Source organism: Pyxicephalus adspersus, chromosome 3 (genome assembly GCF_032062135.1).
Source record: "Pyxicephalus adspersus chromosome 3, UCB_Pads_2.0, whole genome shotgun sequence".
Lineage (NCBI taxonomy): Eukaryota > Metazoa > Chordata > Amphibia > Anura > Pyxicephalidae > Pyxicephalus > Pyxicephalus adspersus.
In genome coordinates, this window is record NC_092860.1 from 43,439 (window position 1) to 57,061 (window position 13,623).

The following is a 13,623-nucleotide window of genomic DNA, read 5'->3' on the forward strand; positions in this document are numbered from 1 at the left end:
TGAATGCCCCTTATCTTGCTGGCTAGTGGGATGAATGCCCTTATCTTGCTGGACAGTGGGATGAATGCCCCCTATACTGCTGGACAGTGGGATAAATGTCACCATCATTGGTGTCAGTTAAAGTGACCCTGTCACTGTTCCAGGAGCCCCTAGCATCCCCCGGGGGAGGGGCACATTGGGGTACCAGCCAATAGAAGGGGATGGAGGCAGGGACAGTGGGGGATGGAAGAGATAAATCAGACACCAGAAATAACAGGAATTACGGCGATGTAACCAAGCGAGTGGCCGGGTCCTGTGATTGGCTCTGCGATCCCCAGTGGGAAGAGGTGGGCGTGTTCTAACGATCATGCGTGAGGAGGTGGGAGGGGTTGGGTTTCTAAGTACTAGCTTCTCTTCGTTTGACATGCGCACTACAGACCTGTGAGAACGGGCTGAAACTCCTGAACGCTGATAGGTGGAATTACACGTAACGCCGGAACGTTATAGTGAAGATTTCTCTGACGGAAGAATTTGGGAGACGGATCACGGAGATGGGGTTCGAATGGCCTTGGCAGTACAATTTCCCTCCTTTTTACACGTGAGGAGCTTTTAGTAGCCATGGCAGGGGAGGGAGCAGGAAGTGGGCTGTATATCTACTCTGTGGTGTGTGTTGGCGACATAAACTTTCTCTTTGGCTCGGAAATTTTCTTCCTATACTATTCTTTCCTTTACAATTTTCCGCTTATAAAGTGAAGGGTGGGCTTCCAGCTCCTATCAGTGCGGATGATAAACACCTTTCGTTTTTTCCCCTTCACTTCCGGTGTCAGAGACACAATAGGAAATGGGAAGCAAGAAGTGAAACATTAGTGCCTGAAACTCAGACAGGAAGTAGAGAGTGCCCTATTTAATATCTTCCCAATAATGGGGTCTCAGGCATTGTGTTTGTGTGCCGTATTGTCCCATTTCCCTGGCTGACTCTAAGACAGGGCTGTCAAACTCAAATACACAGAGGGCCAAAATTAAAAACTTAAAGACCAAGTCGCAGGCCATCCTTGTCCTTCTCATTACATATAAAAACTTTTCATATGAAAATAAAGAGGTTTGGCTTCACATTCAATCTGGAACAAGCCTATAGGAGAGAAAGAGGCATACCTTTTGTTTTTCAATTTTATTTGAGAAAACATCTTATGCCGCTTTCTCTATTTGTAGCCTTCTGAGTTAAATTTCAGTGGTAAGCTTTTTGCACAGGCTAACAATAATAATAATAATCTTTAAAAATCCAACTATTCAAGTCCATGCCTTGGAATAGCAAGGAAAAGTACAGCTGAGGGGAGTGCTGAAAATGCCAGACGCTGCCAATGTGGGCCTGGAACTCCCTCTTCATTGAAATAGCGACGCTTCTAAAATTCCCGGCTTTACTTGCGTCTATAAAACAGTCCAATGCGGGGCCACACATAGGCAGAGAGCCCGCTGGTATATAGACACGAGTGATGCCGGGAATTGTAGTAGCGGCGCTATTTCAATGCAGCGGTGGTTCAGTTGCAGATCATATTTAGAATTCCTTGAGAGGGCCAAAAAAAGGACGTTTGGGGGCCAGATTGACCCCTGGGGTCAAAGTTTGACACCCCTGCACTAAGAGATGACAGAATATGTCTCCATATTGTAGCCATGTAACATGATGAGAAATGTTTTCCCTTTCCAGGTTACAGCCCAATGTGGACACCAGACAGAAGCAGCTTTCAGCATGGACATCCTTAGTTCTATCTTTCTGTCGCCATAACAAGTTTTACACAATGAATGTGATGGAAATACAAGAAAGTCCTTTGTTTAACAACAAGAAAATTCAGCGTATCCTCTGCCTGCTGGGTGCTAGTTTTATATTTACCATACACTGCCTGGAGCTTCCTCAACATTTTTATTATATTTTGTTAAGACTTAAAGATGATTTTAATTATTTTGATTTCTGTCTGAGACCAAGTTGGGGAGATTTCTCCTCACTTCCTGTGACAGCAAGGGGGTAAACGAGAGGACAGGGAGGCACAGACATTTCACATAACCCTTCACCAAGTGGTTTAATCGGATGTTTGTCACAATTATTTACATTATTATAAGGCCACTATGGTACTGTGTACTGCATGTAGATAAGTATACATGCCTATGGAACCCGGGGGGGGGGGGCGCGGCGCGGCATGTGCTATTTGTTCTGAGTGGGTGATGGTATACCATACCAATTGTACCATTGTATAATATTAACGCTATCAGTCTTTTGATTCAGTACTTATCAATGTACGCACTATGAGCCCTGTTTAAAATTTTAGCTGTTGCCTATTGGTTAACAGTTTTACAAGAGCACAGATAAAAGGTAAAACACAGAAAGAGTGTGAATGTTCCAGCAGATTTATGGTGAAAAAGCTTAATATGATTGCTCTTATCAGAATGTTACCCATTTGTTATAGATATCCTTAACCTTGTGTGCAGGAAAGTTACCATTAGAGTCTGTTCAGGTGGTTTTAGAAGAACTCAGGAAAAAAGGTGAGCACATATGTGGTATGAATGGTGACAGCAGAGATCCCAACCTTTATTATAACCAAATCCTCATTGAAAACTTCTTTTCCTTCAAACGGAAAACTTTTTTAAGTTTTTATTCTTGACTTTTTTATCCCCTAATGCATTTCTATTAAAGTTGGTGAAAACGGTATACTTTAATAGGCATTTCTGTGCATTGATAGACATTCGGATATAATGTCACCGAGTTTGTGCATTAGATGTGTCAATATGATCCTGATTCACTGATTTCTCAATGATCTGTTCACTTTATTATTATTTTTATCTGTATTATTAATAATATTATATTAATTAACAGGAAATATATAGCACCAATATATTAAGCAGTGCTGTACTTTAAAATAGGGGTTACAAATGACAGTGACACAGGAGAAGGAGAGGACCCTGCCCAGAAGAGCTTACAATCTAGGAGGTGGGGGAAGTATCACACAATAGGGGGGGAAATGGAATGGTGAGAAGTAGTGAGGGTTTAGGAGAAAGAAGAAGACGAGTAGGTGAGGATAAAGCGTTGGGTTTTGAGGGCTCTTTTAAATGAGCAGAAAGTAGGAGCAAGCCGAATAGGAAGAGGAGACCATTCCAGAGAGTCGGGGCAGCCCTAGAAAAGTCTTGGAGCCGTGCGTGTGATGAGGTTATGAGTGAGGAAGTCATTAGTAGGTCATTTGGAGAGCAAAATTAGTTGCTAGGGGGGGTGGGTATTTTTTTTACCAGGTCAGAAAGGTAAGTGGGACAAGAACTGTGGAGGCAATGCACATGAGCTTGAATTTGATTCTTCAAGCTTCTTCTGCATCTCTACAAAGCGATGCAGCAGAATCTGAGCAGTGGGAAGGATTAAAAGGTCTGGCCCCAGCATTCATAATAGATTTTACAGGAGAGAGGCGAGTTATTAATAATATTTCACAGTATTTATATAGTGCCATCATATTACGCAGTGCTGTACAAAGTCCATAGTCGTGTCACTAACTGTAAGGTCAATTTAGGGGGAAGCCAATTAACCTGCAAACTCCATGCAGATAGTGTCCTGGCTGGGATTCGAACCTAGGACCTAGCACTGCAAAGGTGCCACCGTGCTGCCCATTAGTGGAATACCAGAGAGGAAGAGGTTACAGTAGTCCAAATTAGAGATAAGAGTGTGTACAAGGAGTTTGGGGATCTCTGGGGACAAGTAGGGGTGGATTTGGGAGATGTTGCGCAGGTGAAAGTGACAGGACCAAGAAATGTTCTTAATATGGTCTATATTAATATAAAAGGGAATATTAACCCTTATAGGCAATGAAGGGGTTTTATGTACTCCTGTACTCATTCCCTGAAAGGGTTATAAGTAAAATTTGCTGTAAACGCTTTATATCTATTTTTTTTTTGAGTTTTTTTTTTATCATTTTAAATGCAAGCTTTAAAATGCTTTTAAAAGTCCGTAAAAATGAATATAAACGTGGTAGGAACCTTTACATGCGTTTTTAAAGCAGTCCGTGTAGACCCAGCCTTAGAGCTAAAATGGCTGTACAGCTAGTCCCTGGGTTACATATGAGATAGGGACTGTAGGTTTGGTAGGAAGGTTTACACACACGTTTAAAACTGTGTTGATCCAGGCTAAATACAGTTAGGTCCATAAATATTTGGACAGACAATTTTTTTTCTAATTTTGGTTCTGTACATTACCACAATTAATTTAAAAAAAAAACAACTCAGATGCAGTTAAACTGCAGACTTTCAGCTTTAATTCAGTAAGTTGAACAACAAGATTGCATAAAATGTGAGGAACTAAATCATTTATTACACAATCACTTCATTTCAGGGGCAAGTAATTGGACAATTGACTCAAAGCCTATTTCATGTGCTGGTGTTAGCAATTCCTTCGTTATAGCTGCGTACACACCTGCAATTTTTCTCGTTGGAAAGGATCTTTCACGATCCTTTCCAACGAGAAAAGCAAGACACTCATAAGCCTCAAGAATAGAAAGCCTAGATTGGACTTTGCTAAAAAAGCCGGCACAGTTCTGGGAAAACATTCTTTGGACAGATGAAACTAAGATCAACCTTTACTAGAATGTTGACAACAAAAAAGTATGGAGAAGGCGTGGAACAGCTCATGATCCAAAGCATAACACATCATCTGTAAAACATGGCGGAGGCTGTGTGATGGCTTGGGCGTGCATGGCTGCCATGGCACTGGGACACTAGTGTTTATCCATCATGTGACACAGAAGCAGCCGAATGAATTCTGAGGTGTTCAGAGACATACTGTCTGCTCACATCCAGCTAAATGCTGTCACATTGATTGGGAGGCGTTTCATAATACAGATGGACAATGACCCAAAACATACAGCCAAAGCAACCCCGGAGTTTATTAAAGCAAAGAAGTGGAATATTCTGGAATGGCCAAGTCACCTGATCTGAACCCAAATGAGCATTTCACTTGTTGAAGACTAAACTTCAGACAGAAAGGCCACAAACACACAGCAAGTGAAAGCCGCTGCAGTAAAGGCCTGGCAGAGGAATAATAAGGAGGAACCCCGGCATCTGGTGATGTCCATGAGTTCAAGACTATAGACTGTCATTGCCAGCAAAGGGTTTTCATCCAAGTATCAGAAATGAACATTTTATTTTCAGCTTTTTAATTTGTCCAATTACTTTTGAGCCCCTAAAATGAAGTGATTGTGTAATAAAGGATTTAGTTCCTCACATTTATGCAATCTTTTTGTTCAACCCACTGAATTAAAGCTGAAAGTCTGCAGGTCAACCGCATCTGAGTTGTTTCATCTAAAATAATTGTAGCAATGTGCAGAACCAAAATTAGAAAAAAGTTGTCAGTCAAAATATTTATGGACTTAACTGTAGGTCTTCCTAAATTTGGTAAATGTTTCGCTAGGAGAAACTCATGAAAAACCTTTCCAGCGTCAGGGAAGCCACTGGTAATAATTATGTATAGCTTACTTATAATAAACCAAATAGGTTGAGGTATTGTAATAAGAACGTGACACACTTGGCCTAAATTTCTTTTGTATATATTTATATTAAATTACTTATAATCGGAATAATTTAAGCAGTGCAACATTTAATGAAAAATTTTTCACAAATTGAAAAGCAACAAGGGGAAAATTAAACAGGAAATATTTGGTGTTATTTATTTGGGGGGGGGGGGGGGGATAACAAAAAAAGGGGTAGAAAAGAGGAATAGCTAGCTTTGGCAAGGTAATGATTCCAGGGGTCCCATGTTTTTTGAAATTTTATTGTCCAAGGTAAAAGAAAGCCCGTCATTGATCATAACCTAGTTGGCTTGCATTTCACATTCAAATTGGAGACTTTCAGTGTTTAGAAAGAGTGATTGTGGGTAGAAATACATTGAAATAATCATCTAGTATACTTTGGTACAACCATAACAATTTACCAAACAGGGCACTATCAAGGGATTTAGGGATATTCAGTAGGGTTCAAATTTTCTTTACCCTTGGGCAGTTGACCAAATGTGGAAAATCGAACCAAGCTGTCATAATTTTTTCTTTTATATTTCTGATTGTTAACAGAGTGCTGATTGTGAGAATATATATATTTTTATTTGTTAGTGTTCAATTGAAACCATGTCCCTTACATTGGTGGTCAGAGAGAAGAATGCTGGAGGAGGACAACCCAGTCTCTATCCTGTGTGGCTATTACTTCTGCTAGTTGTTTGTCATGATGGTCTTTTTCCTGTGTGGGACCCTTTTTGATTTTGCATAGAAGCAAGGTGGTGTTTCTTGCCAAAGTAATCTGGGCCTTTCATCTTAACCAATACATTATTTTGCTGTCCCTCATTTGTTTAAAAGTGCGTATTTCTTCATTGTTTGCTCTGAGGTTAGCAGCTTATGCAGAACCAGGTTCCAAGTTTGAATCTCGGCCGCATTCCAAAAACATGGAGTTTATATGTTCTCTCAGTGTTTGGGTGACCTTCCTTCGGCACGGTTTCATCAAACGTTCCAAAAACATGAAATTGGCTAAATTGCCCCCCCCCCCAAATGACCTTTGTCTGTGTTAATGACATATAACTATGAAAGTAGAAACTTAAAGCGTACCTAAACTCAGAATGTTTACTTTATATGAAAGGGCAGACAGCCCTAACAGCCCAAACACCAACAAACAACATTTTTAAAGTGCAACACCCTTTAAAAAAAAAAAAAAAAAAGTGGTGCAGCACTGCCTCCTTGATACTCGATCGCTTAGGGGATCAAGAATAAATGGGAGCCCAGAGCCTCCTGGGATACCTACTTTACACATCCCAGGAGGCTCTTGGCTGCTCCTCCTGCGCATGAGCATCTCGGGCATGCGCAGGAGGAGCCCTTTCATCAATAGGGAAAAAAATTGCTGATCACACGCATGGATACCAGGATGACGTGAGACCCCATGGAAGAAACCTCCCGACTGATAGACTAATCTGCAGGATTGAAGGTAAGTGTGATTTATTTATTTTTTGTTTGTTTACTTCTGCTTTAAGATTTGGAGCCCCTGTGGGGCACAATTATTGACATGACTGGATTTCGTAAAGTGCTAAGTAATATGTTGGCGCTATATAAATACAAAATAACAATATTAAATGTTGGATTTGACTTTTTTTATTCATTATACTATTGCTTTAAGGAAGAATAAATTTCTTTTGGAATCTGGCTTCCTGGCCTTCCATTTCTGTTTGGCTCAGGCAGGCCATGATTTAGGCTACTGTCTTGTTCGTGTGAATGACGTTCCACCTTGTGTGGCCACTTAAATGTCTGGATAGGCTTTACACAAAAAGAAGAGAAGGAACTATCCTGGCTGCTCCCTTTTTTTTCGTCTTCATTTCATTTTGCATGTGTCCAATCCTGTGAACAGCAGTTTAATTTGTAGAATTAGGATTTGCAGTGTTCCTGAGGTTTAGGGCGCTCCAAAAACAAATCAATTGAAGATATTGTTCAGTTGTGTCTCTAAACGCCTGACGTGTTTTTTTTTTTTTTAATATATACATTTACAATTTTAGGTAATCTGGAGTGGTTGGATAAAAATAAAACCAGATTTTTGATCATGTGGAGGAGACCGGATGAGTGGGGAAAAGTCATTTACCTTTGGGTGAGTTTTGTCTACGTTTATCTCCCGCATCTCAGCAGGTTTCATCTTTTCTTTATTGACACAATTTCCTTCCATAACATTTATTCAATATCTGGAATAGGAACATGGATAAGAAAGGCCAAAGCTAAGTTATTGAGGATTAATCTTTCAAGCACAACCCTTTCCTGACATCTCCACCAATGAATTTCTTTCCTGCAGAAGCAATGGCTTCTATAGTACAGGCAGAGAACAGTATAAGTATATATGGGGTTCTAAGATGGGTACACTTTATACTAACCCTAACAAGAATTTTCTAAGGGCCAAGATTTTTTGTTTTAGCACTTATATTTTTTTTCTATATATGCAGCATATTGGGCAAATCTTCAAATGCAACCTTTTTACTTCAGTGCTCAACCCAGAAATTTTTGAAGCCGGGCGGGAAGAAATTGTAGGTGGGTGGCAGCCCCTGTATTGTGACCAAACTCTGTAGTAACCACCCAAAAACAGCCGGGTGGGTGCTGAAAAGTGCCGGGTGGTGTACCCAGCTAAAAGGGCCTGGGGAGAACCCTGTACTTTCTTCTCCTGAGTGTTACAATGGAGATCCCCAATAGCTCTGCCTGTTCAAGTTTATTGGCAGGTGCTTGGCCAACACACACCAAAGATTCACATCACAGGAAAAAGTAAAAATTGTATCATATATTCTTCCTTAACTATGATATGGTTTCTTCCTAGGTGTCAAAGAATGGAATGACCAATTCTGTGTTCACACTCTATGAGCTAATAAATGGCGATGAAACAGAAGGGGAAGGTATGGATGCTGAATTTCTGTCTCTGATATTCTGCCATTTTCTTTAATTCAATGTAGGAATGTTGTGCAAACCCCTAACTTGAATACCATGAGCAAGGTTTGTGAATAATGAAAGAACTGTAAAGCTACGTAAACATGTCTAACGGTCTCGCCCGATAATTGGCTCAGGGCCGATATCGGGCGAGAATCTGCCGTGTGTACAGAGTGTCGTCAATCGTCCGAACGACCGTCCTGGCGGATCCACAGACGATGGACGACTAAAGATACTAATGCATGGTAAAGGGGAGAACGCATAGCGGGGTGGGGCTCCGTCGTTCTCCCCCTCCCCTCTCCATATAGCAGAACGGTGCTGTATGTACAGCACTCGTTCATACATTGTGCAGTGCTAGACGTCGGAAAGGATCGTGAAAGATCCTTTCCAACGACTATTATTGCACATGTGTATGCGGCTTTAGAGCCTCCAGCTTCATAGTATTGTGTGTAGATTACAGATTAGATCAGAAATGAAAACGTTGGGGTTCTTTCCTGGTCCCGCAATCTGATTCTTAATTGTTCTATGAAGGTTGTGCAAATCCCTGTCCTTGTCTCTAATGGCTGACTTCCCAGGCCCTGTTATCTTCATCTTTCTCTGGTGGGGCAAAAGCAGCAGACGGTGCTGGGAAGGAACCCCATGAAGAAAAACCAGGCAAGGTGGCTGAGGGCTAGATTTAACTTTTGAATACAGAAATATGTGAAGGCCCTTCTGTCCAATGTATTTTTATTGATTGATTAAATGATTTTATTGATTCTCCAATGATTTGTTCCTAATAATTACTGTGTATTGTTTATTACCTAGAATTCCATGGTTTGGATGAATCTATGCTCCTGAAATCTCTGGAAACCCTTCAGTTGGAACACAAAGCAGAGATCTTTACATTAAATGATAGCAAGGGTGTGAAATTCTTTTAAGAAATTGTACACAATTTTTTCATGATGTTAGCAGTCTTATAATTACAGGATGGGTGTATGGTAATATTGAGTATGTGAACGTTATTTTTATATATATTATTTTTTTTTTTTTTTGTCCTCCACAGAAATAAATATTTTCTGATAAAACTTGAAACTGACAAAAGTATTGGCACCCATTGTTTATCATTGTAAAGTCATAGATTGTGTTCGAATATTTAAAATTTTAACACAAATGACAGAAAATGATTGGACCCTTGACCTTGCTATCACTGCAAGCAAGTGATTTGTGTAGCTGTTATCATGTAATTTGGCTCTCTACAGCTGTGTCAGGTGTGACGATGCCAACACCAGACTGCATGTTTCTGTTCTTTTTACACCTTCCATGGGATTCAAATCAGGGTTCATATAAGCTACTGAGAATAGTTTGTTTGTTGGGAACTACATTAGTGATTGGCTATTAGGCTTAATTTTATGGCATCTCCCAATGAGCCTTGACTTTTTGTCTATCATTTTCACTATCCTTCTGTCCATTCTGGGGCCAGTGTTCCTCGTGTGGCCCTAACAGGGTGGCTGTTTACAGCCCCATGGACCCTAACCTTCCTTAAAATATTTGTAGCTTTTGTCATCGGGACGCTTGAAATGGTTTAAGCCTGTAGCATGCTTGTCTAGAAAATTATTTTTGATCTCCGACAATTCTCTGTTTTTTCTGGTCCTTATTTGGTGTTGGGCATGCGGTGACAACTTACTTCCATATAATGAGACTGATTGACTGAAGTCGGATACTAACTAAAAAGAAATCTGATTAATGCAGTTAGTTATGGTTTTGCACCAACAATTGTTTGCAGGACATTGTACAATTACCAATATGTTATCTCTGCTCACAATGACGTTTGTTTACATGATTATATCAGACATGCAGGTATGGGCCAATTGCTTTTATTTCAACCAATATATAGATATATTTATGTACGGAGATATCGGTTTTGCTAGCACTTTTTGCCCCAGATTTAGAACTGTTTAATCCTGCACAAACAAAAGATGATGCATAGACGAGAGAGACTTGCTACGGAGTATTTTTAACATAACTTTATTCCGATTAGATGCAGATTTAGCAACGTGTTAATAAAACACATTAATCTTTAATATGCTCACCAGTTTTAAAACATGGGAGAAGACAAGAGCATTGCAGATGTCAGATTATAATTGTAAATAAGTTGTGTGTGTAATGCATACTTCAGGTCAGATCTCTCCCATCTGTACAGTTTGGTATGTAAAGAATAAATCTGCTCTTTCAACTTGTGTGGAATTAAATTAATTGAATTATTGTGAACAGAAAGTAGAAATTCATAGGATGTGCAGTGGGCTGTATTGTCAAATGGTCTGAAACATTGTGTTGCTTATAAATCAGGTTTTATAGTAAAAGGAAGGAGCTGCCCAGTTCAGAAGATTAACAAAGGACAGATTCATTAAGCAGTTGTCATGGCTCTTTAACACTGCTGGACCACAACTCTACCGCTTTGCAGGCTTCACCATTGTTCACATTAGTAATATGCAGCCACATTTATCATAAGCGGCTAAACAGTTATGCCACTAAATATGGGGTGTCATTTCTCAAGCAAAGGACACATGGTTGCATGGAATGATGTGACCTGCTGCTCGCTGCTGTGATGGCATTGCAATTGGAGTTTAGCATGCACCAGGAACACAAAACTGAGTATCAAAACTGAAATCGCAGCATAAATAAAGGGAATCTGCACTGGAGCAATCAAAATGGCAGTATAGGGTACAAGGAAGGGGCCTGCAGCAGGAACATAGGGTACCAATAATAAAATGAACACAGCTCTACCTAGTGAACACCCCCACTATTAAACATTTGTACATTCCCCTTGTTTACTTAATACAGGTTGATAATTGAAAATCCAGCCATTGATAATCCAGTTCCTTCAGTTTTCCAGCATGATTTTTGGAGCACATTTTCAATACAGGTACTGTATTACACACTTATGTTTTGATAGCGCTATTCTCCAGGCGAGAGGAAGGCTGGCCTGTGTGTGGAGGTGAGTACTGTACTTTATTATTGGAATTCCAGACTATACTGCTTTTTTCTTATCCATTCCACCCTTCCGCCACATTAGGCCGGATAGTCCAGAGACTACTGTATAACCTTCAAAAATCTGGAAATTTTGTAAATCTGGCACTTGTCAGTACTGGAGGTTGTGAACACATTCGCCCTATTTAATAAACACTGACAAAAAAAAGCACTTTCATATACAAATTACTGGGAGATTTTTTTGGGTGAAATATTTGAAGTTTGACAGTGGAATTGTAAATTTGGTTTACTGGTATTACCCTAACATTTATATTTTGGTTAGGCATATTGTGGGATGTAATGGTGTTGAAAGAAATTCAAGTGAACCTGTCACCATAGGGTCGCATCTAAATGCAAGGCCCATTTGATTTAACAGCCACCATGTAACTACTTTCTTAGTTCTGCAGGTATTTGACACGTCAGGGTGCTTATCCCAGTTGGCACGCATGTCCTGTATCAATGTAAGAGGCCATCAATGTGAGAGAACCATAGCATGGGGTGGGGAAGATGTATTCTACACACCTAGGAAAAATAACAGACACACATGGGCCACCAGAGACTTAAGTGTCTTCTCTCTTGTTTTACAGCCTGCCTTATGTTAGAAATGAACCCCTAGTGACTATAGAGAGTATGTAAGAAAGCACAGGTAAGTGGGCCACCCCATGGCATGTCCCATTTTTTTGACAACTAAAGTGAGCATAGATAACCAGAAAAGCTGAAAAAATAATATTGCCATATTTACTTCAATCTCAAGACGTCCGTTATTTATGAAATTATTTAGGCTTTGTTTTCTCCAGCTTTAACCTGAGGCTTTCAAAGCCAATGTTTGAAATTCCCATGCATTCCAAGGGGCTAATCTAGACCAGTTTCCTTGAGACACTTTTTTAGAGTTATAGATAATGCTCCTTGCAACATTTTATAGATTAAAACGCAGGGTAAACCTTTTCCTGTGTTTATAAGTGCTTGAAATAAGCACAGAAAAAATGCGGCATAGATGTTTTCCAGCGGTTTAAAGGCAATAAAAGTGTAGAGAAACAGACTGTAGGTTTGTTCTTAGGTTGAATTTGTATGTAATGTCGGAACAGGTATAATATTTTAATAAATGCAATTAGGACAGATGTTTGTCTCAATATATTATTAAGCAGTGTGGTGTCAGTTACTGTAAAAAAAAAAAAAAAAAAAAAACCTCACTAACAGAAAAAAACAAAAAAATGTTATGGAGTCTGGACATTAGTTTATTCTGGCGCAAGCTGTGCTTTGATATGCAAAAAGAAACAACTGCAGAGTTTGTCTTGGTCATTAAAGAGTTACAAGATGTTACAGATCAGCTCAACTCTCTAGCACAGGTCGGTCAGATAGGCCTGTAGTTCATTCCGGCCTAACTCCCCCTGGCCAATCTGGCCGACAACCCGCAGATCGGCCAAGGGCGTTACGAGCTGCTGGAGCCCTGGTGCCGCCCCTCTGCAGTGGCTCCCCTATTTAAATAGGGAAAGCTCCCTGAAGGTAAATGCAATGCATATGGAGGAGAGGGATTTCACTTTACAGGGTGTTCCCTGGTGGTGGACAGAGCCATAGTGGCCATAAAACTTTGCAGAGCTTGCTCTAGCAAAAGATTTCTTCTGCAAGTTATGCAAACCGTCCCCCTCCAAGCCTCTGCACACAGCAAGCGGGGCAATACTTTGCATGTCCTTAACTCGGGGACTACCTGTATTTGTATTGTAATAGCACTGCAAAGGTTTCCCAAGTGAAAAACTTTACAAACTTGGGACACATTGAGCAGCCTGCAGGGTTGACACGATCTTCATTGTTAAATCACCAGGTCAGGAAACAATACTTTGGCTCCTAGAAGCTTCTAGCCAAATGTATGAGTGTGACACTAAACAAAAAAAGCTCTAACAGGAAGGAAAAAAATCATCTATATGACAGAAGAGGCTGCCGTTAGAAACCAACTGGATAACGAACCAGAGGACAAAACTCTAAACAGACCGATTCCTAACAGACAACTTGAGCCATGAGGATCTGCAGTGTTTAACATGTAAGATTCACTACAGGATAACACCCTTTGCACCCACAGATTTTACAATAATTTATCTGTCAAATAATGGTTTAATTTCTTCTTTTCGGAATCCCCGATACTTTAATTACTAGAACATTCTAACTTGAACATTTTGTCAATGGAAACACA

At 40.1% G+C, this 13,623-nt stretch overlaps 1 protein-coding gene across 1 annotated transcript; it reads left to right on the forward strand.

Moving 5' to 3' along the window:
• Positions 1 to 398: 398 nt before the first annotated feature.
• VPS25 (vacuolar protein sorting 25 homolog) lies at positions 399 to 10,648 on the forward strand. Its single transcript, XM_072403245.1, has 6 exons — positions 399 to 577; positions 1,682 to 1,827; positions 2,458 to 2,511; positions 7,526 to 7,614; positions 8,326 to 8,401; positions 9,237 to 10,648. The coding sequence occupies exons 1-6, from the start codon at positions 531 to 533 to the stop codon at positions 9,347 to 9,349; spliced, it is 525 nt and encodes a 174-aa protein (XP_072259346.1). The 5' UTR covers positions 399 to 530; the 3' UTR covers positions 9,350 to 10,648.
• The last annotated feature ends 2,975 nt before the right edge of the window (positions 10,649 to 13,623 follow it).

Coding starts and splice junctions, on each gene's coding strand:
- VPS25 (XM_072403245.1), top strand. CDS start 531: ATGGGGTTCGAATGGCCTTGGCAGTACAATTTCCCTCCTTTTTACAC. Junction 2,512..7,525: donor AGAAGAACTCAGGAAAAAAG/GTGAGCACATAT, acceptor TTACAATTTTAG/GTAATCTGGAGTGGTTGGAT. Junction 8,402..9,236: donor CGATGAAACAGAAGGGGAAG/GTATGGATGCTG, acceptor TTTATTACCTAG/AATTCCATGGTTTGGATGAA.